The sequence below is a fragment of the Microtus oregoni genome, unplaced genomic scaffold (genome assembly GCF_018167655.1).
Source record: "Microtus oregoni isolate MIOR12 unplaced genomic scaffold, Mior012 000013F_ref0000133, whole genome shotgun sequence".
In the NCBI taxonomy this organism is placed as follows: domain Eukaryota; kingdom Metazoa; phylum Chordata; class Mammalia; order Rodentia; family Cricetidae; genus Microtus; species Microtus oregoni.
This window is the reverse complement of record NW_024543072.1, coordinates 9,723,406-9,743,118: the sequence shown is the minus strand read 5'-3', so window position 1 is coordinate 9,743,118 and position 19,713 is coordinate 9,723,406. Positions and strand designations below refer to the sequence as shown.

Sequence of the window (19,713 nt, the reverse complement as noted above, 5' to 3'; positions counted from 1 at the left end):
GTACTCATTCCAGCAAGGTAAGTGTCAGGACTGTACTGTGGAATATCCAGCTCGGATGAAATGGAGTAGTGTGCACCCTTAGCTAATGACATGACTACTTTCTACATTTGATGCCTTCAAATCTAGTAGATGTAGATGCTATCACTGAAAAGGGCCAGTAGCTTTGCCAACAGTGTTCCGCAATGTCTCATCCTTCGTGGGTATCCAAATGCCTCCTGGTCTGTGCTACTCAAGCAGCTCCCCTAGGCTGTATTCCCACTGTGCTGAATGTATCAGAGTATCAGCCACCACATCCACATTTCCCCTTGCCTTCCTGTTGTATACTGGGCTGTGACTGTCAAGAAGGACCACGTCTTATTTACCTTGTATTCTCAGTACCCACAGCATGGCAGATGGTCCATCTGGCTAGTGAGTGACGAAGTTCAGTGAACAGCAATGCCCATACACATCCCCCCAGTGAACAAAGCACTGCAGTGGGCGGGCATTTGGTTTGAAACTTCAGAGTTGGTGTCACAGTCTTCTTTCCCATGACCTTTCTACAATGCAGCTAAACACTATGGGATCTGGTTGACCAAAGAGATAAGCAACCTCTGCATGGAAATAGTAACCAGAGCTAAGAATTCCTTCTAATACAGCAAGAAAAAGAGGATGATGTCAAACACTCTTTTTTACCCTTAGACTTTTATAGTCTCCAGTGACACAACACTAGACTGGGCTTCCGAGACAGATTAACTCCTCTCTCCAGCCCTCTCGCTCTAGTCAGCAAGCTGCTGCCTTTGTCTACAGTGACTGACTTACCTTTTAATCGAGCATCACCCCCAAAGGCACCACAGCCCCAGTTTCCTGTGGCCACTGCAGAAAGATTCTCAGGAGGAACTCCAGGACGGAGAAATCCACAGTAAGCCTGCAGGACAAAGAGATACCACAGTCCATGAGCAACCAGACACCAGCAGCACCCACCGTAAGAAGGGCTGCGATCAGCATCCACTGTCAAGTTTTTATTCTCATTCCCACTTTTCTTAGGACCAAAATAAATGGGAAAAATAGAAAAGGAGTAAGATGGGGAAGATAGTAAAGTGAAAAATTCTAGTATTTTTTTTTTAATGTAATTGTTTTGATGTTGAGCAAAACAAATCCCTCACACTAATAAAAGTCTTAGTTGCTCTATCAAACCGAAATGAGTAGAAATGGGACTACTAGACAGATTTCAAGAACCCCTTGACAAAGCACCAGGAACGAAAACTCCCAACAAGCCCTTATTCCACACTTTTGTAGACTTCTATCAGTGCTTTCGACTTCCATGGAGTCAGAGTTAATTAAGTGCTTCCCTGGGCTTGGAGTATCAGAGTCAGTTTTACAGGTTCTGCCTTTCTACATCCAGCTAAATAAGACTGGGGTTAGACTAAGACCACAGCTTTAAAAGGGATTCTTATATTCCGAGAAGAGAACAAAATGGCCTTTAAATCTCCCTCAGTCCCAGTCTCCAGTTTCACAGCTCTGTTCTAAGCTAGACTACTTAAAAATTTTCCAGTAACCCCCCCCCCCTCAACCCACAAAGCACCATGTATCCTAAGGGTGTTGGAAAAGTAGTAACTAAATGAAAAGCTCATTTTGGACACAAGAAGACCCTAGTTTAAGGTGTCTAAGTTTCTGCTTTTTATTTCTTGCTACCAGTCATGTCAGTCTTCCTACTCAGATGAGGTAGAGGCTTAACAAAACACATCTCTAGGTTGTCTCAGGTATCAACCAAAGACAAAAACATTTCAACTGAAAGAATGCTCTGTGACAAATGTCCCAAGAGAAAAAGCAAGGATAAAGAGAGTCGCTTCTGTGAAGCCTGTATGAAGAAATACAGTAAATCGCTCTCTTAAGTCTCCATGAAGGTAAAAAATGTATCTTACACACTGTCTGGACAGATTAAGAAGACTATTCCTTCTGCTCCTTCGAGGCTATAAATCCTGATGGTTATTAACTATACGTTGTTGTTAAAGTGTTATTCAATACCAAGGTACAGAGCCTATAGAAGAACGCACAGATTACATACATAACCAGATGGACTGAGTCTCTGAAATCCCTTCCAGGTCAACATTATGAGAGAGCACCATTTGTTTTTGGCAGGTTCTTCAAAGATGAAGAATCTGACATTCACTACATGAATGCAAGGGAGAACAACCCTGTCAGAATAAACAGAACTGCCACTGTTTCCTGTCATTTTGTCCTAACAAAGATGAGTTCTTGGCCTCTCAAGTTTTTGTTTTTGTCTTCTATTATTGAGTGGTTTCAGTCTCTTCCCCGCTATAATCATCCTGCAGGAGAGATAACACTAAAGACAGACTTGTGTTTCTCCCTTTGGCCATTAGAATATTCAAACAATGGACCCTAAAGTCCTCCAACTTCTCCGGGAATCTCATGCTGAAGGAAGGAAAGGGCTAAAGCCCAGTTACAGCTAGAGGAGGAACTTGCCTCCCAGATTTTGCACACTTCTAACAACTTATTGGACAATCTGAAGGGCAGATGAGCAATGACAATAATGGATCAATGATGAGTGGAACCCCCCTGCTCTATTTAAAGCTAAACCTCGTATCAAAACCCTTATTTATTTCTCTTCCCAACATGGCTACATTAACACATTTTTTTTTTCACTACAATCTCTCTCTCTCTTTCTTTCTCTTTAGTTTTGTTTTCAAGACAGGGTTTCTCTGTGTAGTTTTGGAGCCTGTCCTAGCAATCGCTCTGTAGACCAGGCTGGCCTTGAACTCACAGAGATCCTCCCCATCTCTGGCTCCTGAGTGCTAGGATTAAAGGTGGGCACCACCACCTTCTAGCCGAAGCTGTCTCTTTAGAGTACTAGAGATGGAGGTTTGAACCTAGCGTGTCTAGACTGGCAGACTTTAGAACAGTGGTTCTCAACCTTCCTAATGCTACGACCCTTTAATACAGTTCCCCATGTTGTGGTGACCCCCAACCATAAAACTATTTTTGTAGCTATTCTTAACTAATTTTGCTACTGTTATTAATCATAATGCAAATGTCTGTGCTTTCTGATGGTCTTAGGTGATTCCTGAGAAAGGGTCTTTCAACACCAGAGGCTGCAATCCACAGGTTGACAGCCACTGCCTTAGAAACTCTAAAACTGCCTCTAAATAACTGGGGGTTAAATCATTTCAATGAGCAAAAATAGCTTAGTTTAGTGATGTCCAGGCTTAACAATGGAAAGTTTAAAACACTTAAATTATTAGAAGTAACAGCTAACATAAAATATTGTATTTTCTTGAAAAGTACTCTTGAAAAAAAATGGCCACAACAAAAACCTCTGAAACTGAAATTAAAAGGCATTTAATGATATTTATCAAATATTATCAGATAAAGCTTGTGAAAAATAATTAGATAGAAACTAGATGATTTAGAATTACACACTGGTATATACAAAGGACTGGTTAGAATGATCAAATGTAAATGCTTTCACTTTGCGAAGTCAAGCATTTGTAAATCCAGTAGTACAGTAGTCTCCCAGCAACCTTTAGGGGAGTGTAACAGGATTACCACCAAGGATACCAAAGTCCACTTGTGTTCCAGACTACGCACTATTATATGGCCTACACAATCGTCCAGCATTCTTTAGAGTTTAAATCATGTCTAGCTTTGCAAACAGCTGCTACAAATGTATGAATTAACATAAAAAAATCTATAGATGTTCAGAATGGATGAAGTAAAATGTTTTCAATATATATTTTATTGAGTCTATGGGTGCAGAATCCAACAGAGATGGAATGCAAACTGAAGTAAGCTGTCTGAACCCCTTTAGATAGTTTGTCCAGGGATGTCCCTTCTTTAGGAGGTTAGCAAATCCCGGAAGTGTTGAAATTCTTTCACCCTTCACAGCAGAAACAGAACTTAACACTGGTGAGAAAAAGAGATTAAAAAAAGGGATGCAATCTCAGAATTTGTCAAGTCCTCACTCCAGAAAATTGTTAGGAGTTCTCCACAGCACCATATTGGTGAATACTTTCTACCCCCAACCAAAGCTGCAGTGTTTGAGGAAACTGGCAGAGAAAAGAAAACCAACTTCAACTCCAGCTTTGCACTGACCTTTGGTCTCCTGATTGATATGCTTCAACACAGAAAGTTATTCATCCTAATAAATTACTCAAAAAGAGGAAAGCATTCATACTGAAGGAGACTAAGAAGAAATCAACGAACACCTATATGATAGAATGAGATCAGATGAAGAAAGGAAGAAAGAGGAAAAGAGAAAGGTAACCTTGGATTCCTGAAGGCCCCAAAGGGGAGTGTTGAAAACAAAAAAGAAGTAAAAGAAAAATACTGGCACCTAGAATTAAAAACTAGAGACTGATCAGGGAAGAGTGAAGACAGAGATGAGGGAGGAAACAGGAAAGTGAGGAAGAAGTGAGAGAGCAGGGAGTTGACAAATAGAGCTGGTCATGGAGTGTCCGGCAATAACACGCACACAAACACATAAGCACTCTGACAAGTAGATACATGTTGAGAAACAATGCTCTTGTACACTGTAAAGATTTATTACTTGTATTAGTTTAATAAAACGTCGATTGGCCAGTAGCCAGGCAGAGAATATAGATGGGGTGAGCAGACTAAGAAAACTCTGGGAAGAAGAAAGGTAGAGAGTCAGTCACCAGCCAGATGCAGAGAAAGCAAAATAAGAATGCTGCACTGAGAAAAGATATCAAGCCACGTAGCTAAACATAGATAAGAATTACGGGTTAATTTAAGTTGTAAGAGCTAGTTAGTAATAAGCCTAAGCTAAAAGGTCAAATAGTTAAAATTATTATAAGCCTCCTGTGTTTTCTTTGGGGCTAAATGGCTACGGGACAGGGCAGGATAGAAACTTCTGTCTAACAGACACATTTTATGTTTCGCTATCATCTAAACATATACTTTCCTCTAGATTAATAATTATTGTTCCTGGAGAATTTCTTATTTATATGAAGTTAACCTATCATACTAGTTTAATTTAAACTAATGAACAGTTGATATAGAGGTTTTTGGTATTCTGTGGTTTCTTAAAAAGACTTAATTTTTTGGAAAAGAGAATAAAGTTATACTACTAAAGAGCCTTAAAATCATTCTCTGCTCAGTCATAATACACTCTGTAAAGCTCTGAGTATCCGGGTGTATAAAGACACTGATTGGTATGTTACATCACAGAGCAAACTGGGAAGTCAGTAAACTATTTAGAACTAGGAAAGTTGTTAAGCCAGAGCTTATCAACCCGAACAATTATAGACATTTTTTTCATGATGATAAGAAAACATGAGAGATTCCAATACAGTCAGATGAAATAGATGAATAAATAGGAGATTATAGGTAATTTTTCAGTACATTTATATGACTACATTTTATGTGGAAAGACCTACTACAAAAAACTGTTAGAAAGGGAGAATTATGGATGGCTTTTTCATCTTTGAAATAACTATATGGTATCAGACGGTTTATCCTATTTCTCATTTATTTTGTCTATGTGTACATGCCAGTGAGCATCAAGTATGCCTGTGGAGTTCGGGGACAACTGGGGAAAATCAGTTCCCTCATTCTACCATGTGGACTCTAGGGCTCTAACTCAGGCCACTGGAACTGGTGGCCAGTGTCTGTCAAGACCAGTCCAGTTTCTCGTATTTTTAAATGAATATAAAATGAAAGAAGTCAGTTGAGTTCAGTTTTCTTATTTGTAAAATAATAAAAAAATGGATCAGATATCTTCGTGGTTTTTTGGTTCTATGTACTAAGAAAGCTAAAGGAAAGCTCTCTAGATATGATACATTTCAAACTAAGACTTAAAAAAAAGAATGTAACATAGACTTTGAGATTATCAATGATCAGATACTAAACTTCTTAGAAATATCAGCAGAAAGTACTGATTGGTTTTGTTAGAAAGCTTTGATTTAGTAATAATCCCACTCTGAATATGGATCCCAACAAGAATCAATAAAATAGGAAACAGTGGCAATCAACTTCTATCCCAGAAGGCTCCAGGAAATGTATTCATAGTGTAACCTCATCTAAACAAGTCTATGAGGACACATACAACATCTCATTGGCATCTCATTCTTCCCTTGCAGAGATATCTGACATTTTTACAAGCTGGAGTCACAAATCTTTCCATCATCAGTGTCTAAAATGTCAACCAGCTGATCTCTTCCAGAATTAAAAATACCTTCCCAGTATCATCTGGACAAAGTGAGATTGATTCCTGTTTTTCACAGAGCAGCTCTTCTTGCGGGTCCTGATGTAGGTCTAACAGGACAGGTGGAGCCTGCGCGGGTGCCCTAATCTAGAGGTTTCTATTTCAGGGATCATCTGCTCAACAACACCTAGTGGCAAACGGGATGCTAGAGGTAGGACGGACACACTGCATTCTGGTTGCAGACTTTGATGCTTGATTAGAAGATGCACTACTCTCCCATCCTATCTTCCATAACGGATGCAAAAGATTTGTGCAAATTAACACTACTGTGATCTAATATGTTTGTTCTAAACATAAGTTCACAAAACATAACGAAATATAACACATTATTTCCTCCAACTTTAACCCCCGCCCCTTTTTTTGGTTTTTCGAGACAGGGTTTCTCTGTGGTTTTGGAGCCTGTCCTAGAACTAGCTCTTGTAGACAGGCTGGTCTTGAACTCACAGAAATCTGCCTGCCTCTGTGCTGGTATCAAAGGCGTGCGCCACCACCACCCGGCTGTACTTCCCTTTCATGTGATTGTTGATGCTTGTGTCAAAATTCGTAAGTCTGTTTAAAATATAAGTATGATCAATGAGGAACAGAATTTAATTTTAGAAAGCCCACAGCTTCTTTTCTTTTCTTTCTTTCTTTTTTTATGAGTGTGTATGTGTGAGAGTGTGTGTGTGGCCGCCTGAGGTGCTGCTAGGTGAATTCCTCTATTGGTACATCCTATTTTTTGAGACAAGGTGTTAACTAACTGTAGAGCTTGCTGTTTTAGCTAGATGGCTGAGCACCAGGAATCCAAGTCTCTGTCTCCCCATCACTAGGGTTACAGGCACATGTCAATTTTTATAAAGGTCTTATGTTTGTACTGGTGATCTAAACTCAGGCTTCATGTTGCAAGCCACTTTCTGGTCCCTGTATTAGTTTTTCAGATTAAAATGTTGGGCTGGTGAGATGGCTCAATGGGTAAAGGTACTTGCTACCAAGCCTGACAATGTGAGGTCAGTCCCCAGAATCTATATAACAGGAAGAGAGGAGTGACTCTTGTAAGCTGTCCTATAACCTCTGCAAATACACTGTGGACACTGTGGCAATACATGTCCTACCACACATATAAAATAAATAAATAAAAATATAACAATATTTCTTTTAAATATGATGACAATGACATTTAACAAAATTATTTGTTGCTTTTCTCTTTTTCAGCGAGAGAAACAATTTTGTTGAAATGACAAATTTTGTGACTATAATAAGTAGTAAAAGAACATACATCTAACTCAGGTATGGTGACACAAGCCTGTAATCTCAACACTCAGGCCAGTCTGCACTATAATAAAACCCTGTCTCAAAAGGGGGAAGAAAAAGGAACACACATTTTTCAATTGGCTCCCACATGACAGGCCCTGAACCAGGTGCTTTCTCGACATTAGTTTACAAGTCGATCAGCTGTATTAAATCTGCAGTATTTTTCTTGTTGTGTGGTAATTTAATAAATATGTTAGAAGATGATCTTACATTTCCTTTAAAAGTAAATCAGATGGAAAGGAACACTGGGAAGATCCACTGAGTACACCGACGCAGTCCAAGTTTCTGAGAACAGAAAGGGGTATCATGGCACATAACTGTAGGACAGCAAGGCAGAGAAGATTCTAAGTCATGAAGACTTAGAATAAGGTGGACAGTCTAGAGCATCAGACCTGCTAACTATTTTTTTTTGTGGGAAAGATCTACATTTTATGAATTTTGACACAAGCATCAACAATAAAAAGGAAATACAGCCGGATGGTGGTGGAGCACGCCTTTACTCCTAGCACTCGAGGGGTAGAGGCAGGCGGATCTGAAGGCTTGAGATCTAGGTCAGTGGTAGGATACCTGCCCAGCACATGCAAGGCCGTGTGATCTCCTTAGCACCACGAGACAAAGGAAAAGAAAGGAAGTAGGAAAGGCAAAGGAGGGGAGGGGAAGAGAGAAAAGAGAAAAAACAAAAGTAAGCAGAAGTCAGAAGAACAAAGATTTAAACCCTGGCTCAGTCACTGGCCAGCTCTGGGCATGGAGCAAGTTACTCATGTCCCAGGGCTCCGTCTATCTCTAACTAGAGGTGAGAACAGCATCACTTGTCTTTTGCAGTGGTTGGGATTAAAGCAGACCATGCGGTCTTGTATGTCTAGTAAGATGGAAGGCCACTTGAGCCTGGGAGTTCAAGAACTCCTGTGTGGCACAGCAATACATCTCAAGAGGAGGAAAGAACTCTGACTCATGGAAAGTGCTAAGTGGAATGCCTAGTACACAGTAAAGAATCGCTTCATTACCTTTACTGCTCTTGGTTATATTAATCGAAAAACAATTGCAGTTGACTGAAAAGAATCTTTTTGTAAGTCAAAAGTGAGACTTAACTGCATATTGACATAAATATTTGCAGGTGGAAAACAAATACAAAACTGGGTCACTGTATTTAACAAAGACAGCACATCTGTTTATCAGCTGTCTTCTCTGCTCTACCTGGCACTGGATAACTAGGATTAACTTAGTATTTAAAAATATCTAGAAAGTGGTCAATTTGTAATGTTCTGAGAAAACATATAATTTCTAAGATATTTAATTTATGCTTAATTATTACAGTCATCTGAAAAATTCTTTCTGAAATACTTCCATAAGGCAGGCAGTGTGCCAGTCACAACTGACCTGAATGAAACATAACTCCCCTGTTACAAGGTTATTTCAAGATTCATTCTTTGTATATAGAGTGTATCTTATAAGCACTCTATAGTCTATAGAAGCAGTTCTCTGATGTAGGATGTCCTTCTGTATGCTGTGACTATGCATTTCTCTTATTGGTTGATGAATAAAGCTGTTTCAGCCAATGGCCAGGCAGAATATAGCTAAGCAGGAAATCCAAACAAAGATAGGGAGAGAAGGAAGGTGGAGTAAAGGAGACACCATATAGCTACCGGGAAAGTGAGATACCAGAGCATCACCAGTAAGCCACAACCACGTGGTGATACACAGATTAGTAGAAATGGGTTAATTTAAAAGAGAGAGCTAGCCAGTAAGAAGCCCAAGCCATTGACCAAACAACTGTAACTGATATTAAGCTTCAGAATGATATTAAACCTCTATCATAAAACATCTTAGACTGGAAGGCAATTGCTTCAAAGTCAAAATTTAGAACAGTAAAAACAAGTTATCTTTGTTGTTGTTGTTTGTTTGTTCTTTGTTTTGGAGTATCAGAATGTAATCCAGGGCCTCACACATGCTAGGCAAGTACTATACCATTAAGCTCCATACTAGCCCAGTGCATTTAAAATGTACACAACTACCTATGAAATAGACTCCTCAGTGCCAGCCTGACCGGCAGTGTCAGGAAAGCAGAGAACTGTTAGCACACAGAAGAATGGGCTTTCTTCACAGCTGTACTCAGGAGACCTATTTTAAATAAATGTCAAAATTGACATCTGCTAGACAGGTTCAACTCAGCTGGCAACATATTATTGAAACACTTTATGAGATTTATTTAAGAACACTAAACAGCCGGGTGGTGATGGCGCACACTTTTAATACCAGCACTTGGGAGGCAGAGGCAGGTGGATTTCTATGAGTTTGAGGCCAGCCTGGTCTACAAGAGCTAGTTCCAGGACAGGACAAGACAGGCTCCAAACCCTGTCTCAAAAAACCAAAAACCAAACAAACAATCAACAACAACAACAACAACAAAAAAAAAAACCCCAAACCCAAAAACCCATTTGTAGATGGAGCAGCGGGCTGTGTCCCACCACCCGGCTAGCTTTACCCAAAATAATTACTCGGAAACTGTATTCTTTTAAACACTACTTGGCCCATTAGCTCTAGCCTCTTACTGGCTAACTCTCTCATCTTGCTTTAACCCATATTTAGTAATCTGTGTATATTCTTAACCTGCATTTGTCTCCGAGAGTCATAGCGACTGCCTGACCCAGCTTTTCTCCCAGCATTCTGTTCTGTTTACTCCACCTACCTAATTTTCTGCCCTATTAAAGGCCAAGGCAGTTTCTTTATTAACTAATGAAAGTAACACAAAACAAAAGACTCTCCCACGTCACCCATTAAATATTCAAACAACCTAATAAGTTGTACATTAGAAAACAACTGTACCAATAAATTAGCTGTTCAAATGGCCCAGGAAATAATATCAAATTCTATTTTAAATGCTTACTAAGCTTTAAGGACTGGAAAACCGTGGTGGCTTGTCTCTACCCAGGCTGACTTCACTGTTGAGTTTCCTTGTAAGGTTTATGCAGAGGTAGCCAGGCTAAACCACAAAACCTGTTACCATAATAAATAACACATTAACCAAAATCCTACACTGGCAGGAATAAAGAAGGGTCTGCAGAACAGAGTTAATTTCCTTAGCTATGAGAGTAATTTGAGGAACTAAAGAACATCTTAGCTGTTTTTCTTAGGCTCCAAATGCACAGAATAGAATCAGCACTCTATTTCATGAGGGAATATATTCATTATAGCACACAGTAGTGAAGATTTGAACAAACGAGGTATAGCTCACTTTTTATTTCTGAGATAACAAAAGAAAAAAAATGATTAGGCAGAACTATACATTATAGACTATCACAGTTTTCATCATAAATATATCAGATTACTAAACCAATAAATAACATGTTTACTGTTCAAGATAGGAACACAATTTGTGAGGTTTTAAAATATGCTTTAATCCTGATATCTGTGCACCTTATAGAGAAAAAGTCACGTGACTGATGCAAAACAAAACAAAAATACCAAAACATAATAACAGCTTATTCCTTTCTATATATTTTACAATGATAATGTTCTGAAGCCATTAAAAGTACCTGAGGAGATAAATCCATGTGTGTGGGGTTTAACACTAAGCAACAGTCTATCTGGCAACACTGGCCAGTAATCAAACAATTACAAAATGGAAAGTACATCTTGTACAAGCTGACAGAACTATTAAATCAGAGGAACTAAGAGCAGATGCACTGACACTGTAAGAATTACCAGAAAGCATTAATTTCAGCATTAATAAAATGGCAGTAAATAGATGACAGCTGCCAGATGAACTCAGAAATAAGGTTACTGGCCTTGTTAAGCTCACGTCTCATTTTCTCAGGCACAAACTGATCGAGGTAGCGTCGGAAGTGAAGAGCATCAATGGCAACGATCTCTGTGCAGCGTCGCTGCCAGTCGTCCCTGTGAAGGGACAGAAAGGGAAGGGAGGTAAGGAACAGGTAGAATCCTTCAAATAAGATCCCTGTAGGAGTCATGCTGTTGACATTTTGGCAGTGTTATGGTATTAAAAACAAACAAACCATAATCACAGGTCCCAGCAAAGCAGGAGGGCAGGAAATCATTATAGTTTTAGATTCAGAGGTATGCATATTGCAGACTGTTGTGCAGCAAAATGAAAAATCAAGAGACAACATGAGGTGACATATTGTAAACAAGTACATCATTTACAGTGAGCCTCAGAGGTTAAAGGATTTGGGAGAAAACAAAAGAATATTGGTCTTTGTTTTCCCCTAATACCACAGACATAGTATTTACTCTGCTTTTGTTTCCAGAGATCTGTACTAAATCACTGGTGTGATTACCCCATACTGCACAAGAAATAATCCTGAGAAGTCAAGTGTCATAAAAATATGTACTCATACCTACTTTGCAACTGTCAGCTACAAAAACTCTCTGTAAAAACTCACAGAAGCAGACAAGATACACTGCCCACAGAAATGAAGGCCTACCTGAGGTGCTGAGTTTGGAAACACAGAAAATTGAAAACTGATCATATTGGTAGCCAAGCAGGTTTTTATACTAAAGATAGGAAACCTCAAAGCTAGTCTGTGGGTAATTATGGAGATCACACAGAAAACTGTTTTACCACAGGTATATGAGGCATAGTTAGCTTCAGCTGTCAACGTAATACACGTGGGAAGAGGGAACGTACCCCACTGGACTGGCTGGTGGGCACATCTGTGGGCCATTTTCTTAATTGCTAACTGATATACAAGGACGTAGCAAGGACACTGTGGGCAGTGTCATTTCTGGGTAGGTGGTCCTGAGTCATGTAAGGAAGGTAGTAGAACAAGACAGTAAGAAGGATTGCTAACAAGACAGTAAGCAGGATTGCTCCATGGTCTTTTAGCTACTTTAGCTCCTGCCTCTAGGTTCCTGTCTCAAGTTTCCCTTTGCTTCCCTTGATGATGAACTATAAACTGTGAGCCAACTAAATAAGCCCCTTTTTACCACACCAGAGAACCCAAACAAGAACATATTTTATAAAATAAAAAGAAACTACAGCCTGGACTTGACAGTAGGACTGTGACATAGATACAGGTACCTCCTTTTGCCAGAATGGGAGCAGGGAAGAAGATATCTTAATTAAGGGAGCCATTTTAGGGTTGGCAAGAGACTTGACTCTAGACGGGTTCCCAGGTATCCATGGAGATATCCCCAGCTAGTTCCTTGGGCAGCTGAGGAAAGGGAGCCTGAAATGGCCCTTTCCTATAGCCATACTGATGAATATCCTGCATATCACCATAGAAGCTTCATCTGGCAATAGATGGAGAGAGAGACAGAGACCCACATTGGAGTGCTAGACTGAGCTCCCAAGGCCCAAATGAGGAGCTGAAGGAGGGAGAAGATGAGCAAGGAAGTCAGGACTGCGAGGGGTGCATCCACCCACTGAGACAGTGGGGCTGATCTAATGGGAGCTCACCAAGGCCAGCTCGACTGGAACTGAAAAAGCCATGGGATCAAACTGGACTCTCTGAACGTGGCGGACAATGGCACTGGGTTTTTTTTTTTTCATTTTTTTTTTATTGAGAAAAGGAGGAAAAAAAAAAACAAGTTTCCACCTCCTCCCAGCCTCCCATTTCCCTCCCCCTCCTCCCACCCTTCTCCCCCTCCCCCCACTCCTCTCCCCCTCCCTCTCCAGTCCAAAGAGCAGTCAGGGTTCCCTGCCCTGTGGTAAGTCCTAGGTCCTCCCCTCTCTGTCCATTCCTAGGAAGGTGAACATCCAAACTGGCTAGGCTCCCACAAAGCCAGCACATTACATAGGTTCAAAACCCCGTGCCATTGTCCTTGGCTTCTCATCAGCCCTCATTGTTCGCCATGCTCAGAGAGTCCAGTTTTATCCCATGCTTTTTCAGTCACAGTCCAGTTGGCCTTGGTGAGCTCTCAATAGATCAGCTCCACTGTCTCAGTGGGTGGGTGCACCCCTCGTGGTCCCAACTTCTTTGCTCATGTTCTCCCTCCTTCTGCTCCTCATTGGGACCTTGGGCACTGGGTTTTGATCCTACTGCATGTACTGGCTTTGAGGGAACCTAGTCTGTTTAGATGCACACCATCCTGGACCTGGATGGAGGGGGGAAGGACCTTGGACTTCCCACAGGCAGGGAACTCTGACTGCTCTTTCGACTGGAGAGGGAGGGGGAGGGAAGTGGGGGGAAGTGGGCGGGAAATGGGAGGTGGGGAGGAGGCAGAAATTTTTAATAATAAAAATAAATAATAAAAAGTCAGTGAAAAAAAAAGGGGGGACACAAAGTGATCTTCCTCCCCAGCTGGCATAGTAAAGTTTCTATATCATTTAGTGAGTAAGCAAAGATGCTAACATATGAAGTCTATTTCAAGAAGAAAGGGAACAGCAGCAGCAATATTTACTGCAGACTTTGCTGTCAAGTAGTATGTGGCATTAGGCAAATTGTCTCAACATACATTCCCCCATGTATCTGATAACATGGAACATTTAAGGACAGCTGAGTGATAGTCAAAGGCTCACACTCCAATTACAAATCATTCTAAGTTTGGGCTTGGAAGTTAACCTCTATGCTTAGAGAAAAAGAACTGCAGAATTATGCCCTGATGGTTTTTGCCTCAAACTTGAATTTTTATTCTTCTTTTTGATGTCTGCGACATGACAATAGTGTTTTGCCTTCCAAAAAAAAAAAATCTGTGATGCTAAATTTAAAAATAATTTAAATGAAGTCACCACATTATGGGGGAGACAATGCCTCCTCACCTAGACATCTTATGCCACCAAGTAAAACCTCCAGTGCCAGGTATGGGTTAGAGGTTGTTGAGTTGTTGGCTAAAGGGTCCCACAGACTCCCCACAAACATACAGGCTGTTGCTGAGGACAACATTTACTTATGTCATCAATCACAGAGAAATCAAGCTGGTGTCCAACTAGGAGATTCACCCTTACTGACAAGTGATCATGGTGCCGGAAGGTGCTCTGCACACTATCGGAGGAGAAAAATAATCATCAATATTGCCCGGCTACAAAACCTACAACAGCAAGCTGCCTGCAAGATATATATTGGTACAGCAGTGGCAGAAACGTTACAAGATCAACCAATCACTTTCTGACTGGATTTAAGGCCCACTCCATGAAATGGAACCTATAGTTGACACGACACCACTAAAGTGGCCAAGAACCTGAGACCAGATTATGTCACAGGTCTCGGGGAAAATCTACTATTATTATTCTGCTAAAGGAACAGAACAATAAAATTACTCCTAATGACACATTACTAGAACCGTAGGCCAGTGCTTTGCTTAAACCTTATCAGAGAAGCCGCTCCTTTCAGTGCATGGTATTAACATAGGAAACCCCCAACTGGACAACCTGCAATCCCAAATGGGATGTCTTCATCAAACCCCTCTCAAATCTCAGGGATCTATATAGAAAAGGAGCCAGAACTGATGAATGACTTCAAGGGAACTGTTTCCCAGAGACAAAAGGATTGATAAACATATGAACTCACAGAGATTGTCATAATATATAAGACTACAAAGTCAAATCAGACAAAATCCCAGCAGTGAGAAGGGGAGGTGGACACAAAGTCCTAACCCTCATCAAGAACTCTTTGCAACTGATGCCTGCTGAGAATGGGAAAATCAGTTTTCTTTGATGGAGTTTTACTGCTCTATCAGCTACACTACCTATGGCCTATGCGCAGTAGTAGCCGACAAACAGAGTGGATTTCATGGGTTTTTGCGGGCTTTATGAAGAGAGAGAGAGCGCACCTAAACAAGAAGTTGGGTAGGTAAAAGGAGAAAACATATGATCAAAATATACTGTATGAAAAGTATTTAAAATGAAAAAAATAATAAATTTCTGGAAAGCGCAGAGTGTACCAGAGTCACACACCCTCCTTCAGTTTCAGTCACACAACACTAAAATCAGAAACACTCACTTTTCACTCCCATCTTCATGACTCCGGGCCCAACGGTAAGTTTCAGCATAGCCTGTATATTCACTGTACTGTTCAGTACCTGCAACAAATAGTCTATTAATGGTGAGAGCATTCTACCAAAGGTGCTCAATAAGGTGAGAGTACTGTTCCTTTCTTCCCTTTTTCTTTTTGGTATCTTGAGACAGGGTCTCTACACAGCCCTGGCTGTCCCGGACTTGCTACCTAGACCAGACTGGAGAGCTCTGTTCTTCTTTCTATTTAGCACTGTGCCCAAAAGATAAGCCAGGCCATGAGCCCACCACCCCTGCTGTCACCAGAGCAATAAACACAAGAAAAGAAATAAATAGTGGCCAGGTGGTGGTGGCGCACGCCTTTAATCCCAGCACTTGGGAGGCAGAGGCAGGCGGATTTCTGTGAGTTCGAGACCAGCCTGGTCTACAGAGCTAGTTCCAGGACAGGCTCCAAAACCACAGAGAAACCCTGTCTCGAAAAACAATATATATATAAAGAAATAAATAGTGGAAAACATATAAGCAGGGTTGCGGAAGTAGGTCCATGGTAGATCATGAACGGGGCCCTGGGTTTGACCCCAACACAAAATAACACAAAGATAAAGTAAAATGTAAAACTGTCTTGCAAATGTCATCATTGTTTATACAGCAAATCCCAAGGAATTGCTGAGAGTGGGAAGAAAGTAGGAAAAACTCATAACTAGGAGTTAAATCAAAGATGTCTCTCTCTATACACCTGCAGTACATAATGAGAAGACAAAACACCAAACATCCATTAAACAGTGACAAAAAACCCACAAATTATCCCTGAGTAAACTAAGTAACAGATGTAGAATACTAAAGAGAAAAAAAAGACCCAAACAGATAGAGAAATAGAACATTCCTTTGAAGTAGAAAATTCAATATTATCACAAGGTTAATTCTTGATCTATATATCCATCTCCAAACAACCTTTTCTTCCATCCACATCCCCCACACCCACTTCCTGACTCAGGGTATTGTTATATTGCCCAGACTGAAATTAAACTCGGGGGGGGGGGGAGAGGTCAAGTGAGTCTTACACAACAGCCTCTAAGTAGCTGGGGCTACAGGTAAAGCAGCACATGTTTAAAAAACACTAATTAAACTGGGTGTGGTTGTGCCATGACTTCATGGTCATCAAAGAAGAAAATGAAGAACAAAATAAAACAAAAGAAACAAAAAACAAAATCTAAAGTGTTCAACTATCTGAATTCAACAGTTTCTAGATTTTGGCCTAAAAATAGATGTGGAAAAAAACTATGAAACAAAATAGAGGCTATAGGATACCTGACTGTCAGTAAAGGAAGCTATAATAAAGCATCCAGGAAACTAATACTGTTGGAACATGTAGATATTCATATAAAAATATAGACCCAGACTGCTACCTCATGTTATGAATACACATTTGAGACAGAGGAGCGACATAAACATAAAACTATAAAATTCCCAGAGAAAACAGGAGACACCCTAACCTCAGCATGAACGGTGGGGGCTGGGACATCAGGAGTTCAAGCTGGGCATCATGAGACCCTATCTCAAAAACAAACTTATACAAATGCTTTACTGCATTTAGCCAAAGATTTCTTTAACTGGATAAAGGAAATGCAGTGACCACAAAACTTACAAATGAAACAAAAGCTACACGGGACCAACATTCAACAGTCAGTGTCAGGAAAACCAGATGTACGGGAAAGGCACCCACGTGACAAGTGTCTCACAAAGGACCTGTATTCAGAACAGGTGATGAGGTCTCAACAACAAAAATAAGCAGGAGCTAAGGAACTAGAGTTTAGTGACCGAGCCCTTTCCAGCATTTGTAAGCCCCATGTTTAGACCCTAGTTCAGCAAAATGACACAAAATAAGTTAAAAAAAACCCCACACAACTTAATTTACAAAAATGGACAGAAATCATGAACACACATCTCATATCGGAAGTACACAGTTGGCTAACAATTATGAAACAATGTTTAACATTATCGGTCATTCGCGATCACACTAAAACCACAGTGAGATACTGTAATAAATCTCCATGTATGGCTAAAATAAAAGTGGCCACAATAAGGGCTAGGTGTGGTGAACATTATTTTTAATCTCTGTACTTGGAAGGCCCATGCAGGTGGATCTTTATAAGTTTCAGGTCACCCAGAGTTACATGGCGAGGCCCTGTCTTAAACAACAACAAGGCCACACTAAGGGCTGACAAGGAAATAGAATAAATAGATGTCTCATATACTTCTGGTGAAACAATATGGCACAATAATTTTGAAAAATAGTTTGGCAATTTCTTATAAAATTAAACATGAACAGTTTGATCTGGAAATGTCATTTGTAGGTATTTATCTAATAGAAAACAAAAAACAGTGTACCAATAAAAACTGTACAGAGGGGCCAGAGAGATGGCTCAACGGTTAAGAGCATTGGCTGTTCGTCTAGAAGACTCAGATTCAATTTGTAACACCCACCTAGCATCTCACAACCATCTGTAACTCCAGTTCTAGGGCACCAGTGCCCTTTCCTGGCCTTGACAGGCAGCAGGCATACAAATGGACAGACATAGATTTAGGTGAAACACTCAAACACATCAAATAAAAATGAATTCATCTTAAGAAAAAATTGCTCAGAAGAATGCTCATAGCAGTTTTACTCATGATAGTTGCCTATCAGTCACAGATCAACCACAGGGCCAGAAGGAATGAGACCCCTATATGAATAGATTACCATAAGGACTAGGTTCACATGACTGTGGAATGAATAAGCAGGTTTAATAAGCAGGCTGGGACTCTTTAGACATGGGCAGCAGCAGCTGTCCACAGAAGGATTCCTTCTGGAAAGACTGCCTTTTAACTGACTGAACCAAACCCTCACAGATTAAGGCAAATAATCTCCCTTCTTAAGTGTTAACTACTATGGACTTTTAATCACAGCCACAAATTATCTTCACAGCAACACATGAATTCAGTGTTTGACTGCATACATGGGGGCTGTGGCTGAGCCAAGCTAACATACACCCATTGTAACTTAGCCTGTTACTGTGTCTCATACGGAAGCTGGAAGAGCACAAGGATGGGCTACTTAGACTACAGATTGAGACTCTTTCTGAAAACAAACAAACAAGAAAAAAGGAGGGAGGTCCCAAAGACTAAACAGTCCAAAAGTAAATTATCAAGAAAATGCACAGCCAGTGGGGCTCACACAGAGCGGTGGATGCTACTTAGTATAAAGCAGAGCCAGTGCACACCCAGAACCACGACAAGTTTAGGTAGGTGGATTCTCTAGTACTGAGGAAATATATGATGAAATACTTAGGAGTAAAAGGGACCAATGTCTCTAACACACTCTTAAATATTAGAGGGAAAGGAAAGGGAGAAGAAAAAAGGTAAGCTGGTAAATCTTGACAAAGACTATGGGAAGCTGGTATGGTGACACGCACCTGTAATCCTAACTCAGGAATCTAAGGCACAAGGATCATGAATTCAAGGAGAGCCTGAGTTATAAAATCATAAATTTTGTTTCTTCCAAATACATTATATGCATGTCAATATATATTTATATATTTACATTTATATTTACCAGCATTATGAAAAGTACTCTATTTTGGGTATACAATATATAGTTTCCCATAATAAAGGTTAAATACTACAATTTCCAACTTATTGTTTAGCACACTGCCTCTTAAAATAATTTTAAAGTAATTTTTATCTTAATTGCCATAAATTTTGAATTTTTTATGCTGAAAACCAAGAAAACAACTCTAATGGTCTTGCTATTTCTTATGAAGAGCCTTCCTAGACTGTGGTACAGCTGGATGTTCTCGTGTGTACAACAGCCACACGTGCAAGCCTAACAAGTAAAACAGAAAGTGCAGTATTGACTGAAGTCACAACAGGCTGCACGGACTACATAATGGACTCTCAGACTCACATCTGCAGCCAGGCACAGTGGCTCAGGAGACAGAGGCAGGGCTGGGACTGAGTGCTGCCTAGATGACACTGTAAGACCATGTCTCAGGAAAGGAAAGCAGATCTTCAAAGAGCACTCTGTGGTGAAAAAGCACCACACTGACATTAGGAAACACGGGACCACAAGAGAAGCTTCACTGGTCATATGACCTTGACCAACCAGCATCATCTGAAACTCTAGGTTATTAATAGTTGCTTATTGTTTTACCTCATGGGATCACTTAGAAAACCAAGTAAGCCAAATTAAAACTCCTTCAAAACCATGTCAATGAACTTAACTTTGCAAAGCACTAGAGGAAACAAAGCATTAGCA

At 40.3% G+C, this 19,713-nt stretch overlaps 1 protein-coding gene across 2 annotated transcripts in view; it reads right to left on the bottom strand.

Annotated features, from left to right (window-relative positions):
- Positions 1-19,713, bottom strand: part of Parg (poly(ADP-ribose) glycohydrolase) — a 105,167-nt gene that overhangs the window by 11,768 nt on the left and 73,686 nt on the right. For both annotated transcript variants that reach the window (XM_041662675.1, XM_041662676.1), the window contains 3 exons: positions 15,409-15,487; positions 11,296-11,404; positions 799-904 (listed from right to left, as the gene is read on the bottom strand). In XM_041662675.1, the coding sequence (XP_041518609.1) occupies positions 799-904; positions 11,296-11,404; positions 15,409-15,487 (294 nt within the window). The remainder of the gene's footprint in view (positions 1-798; positions 905-11,295; positions 11,405-15,408; positions 15,488-19,713) is intronic.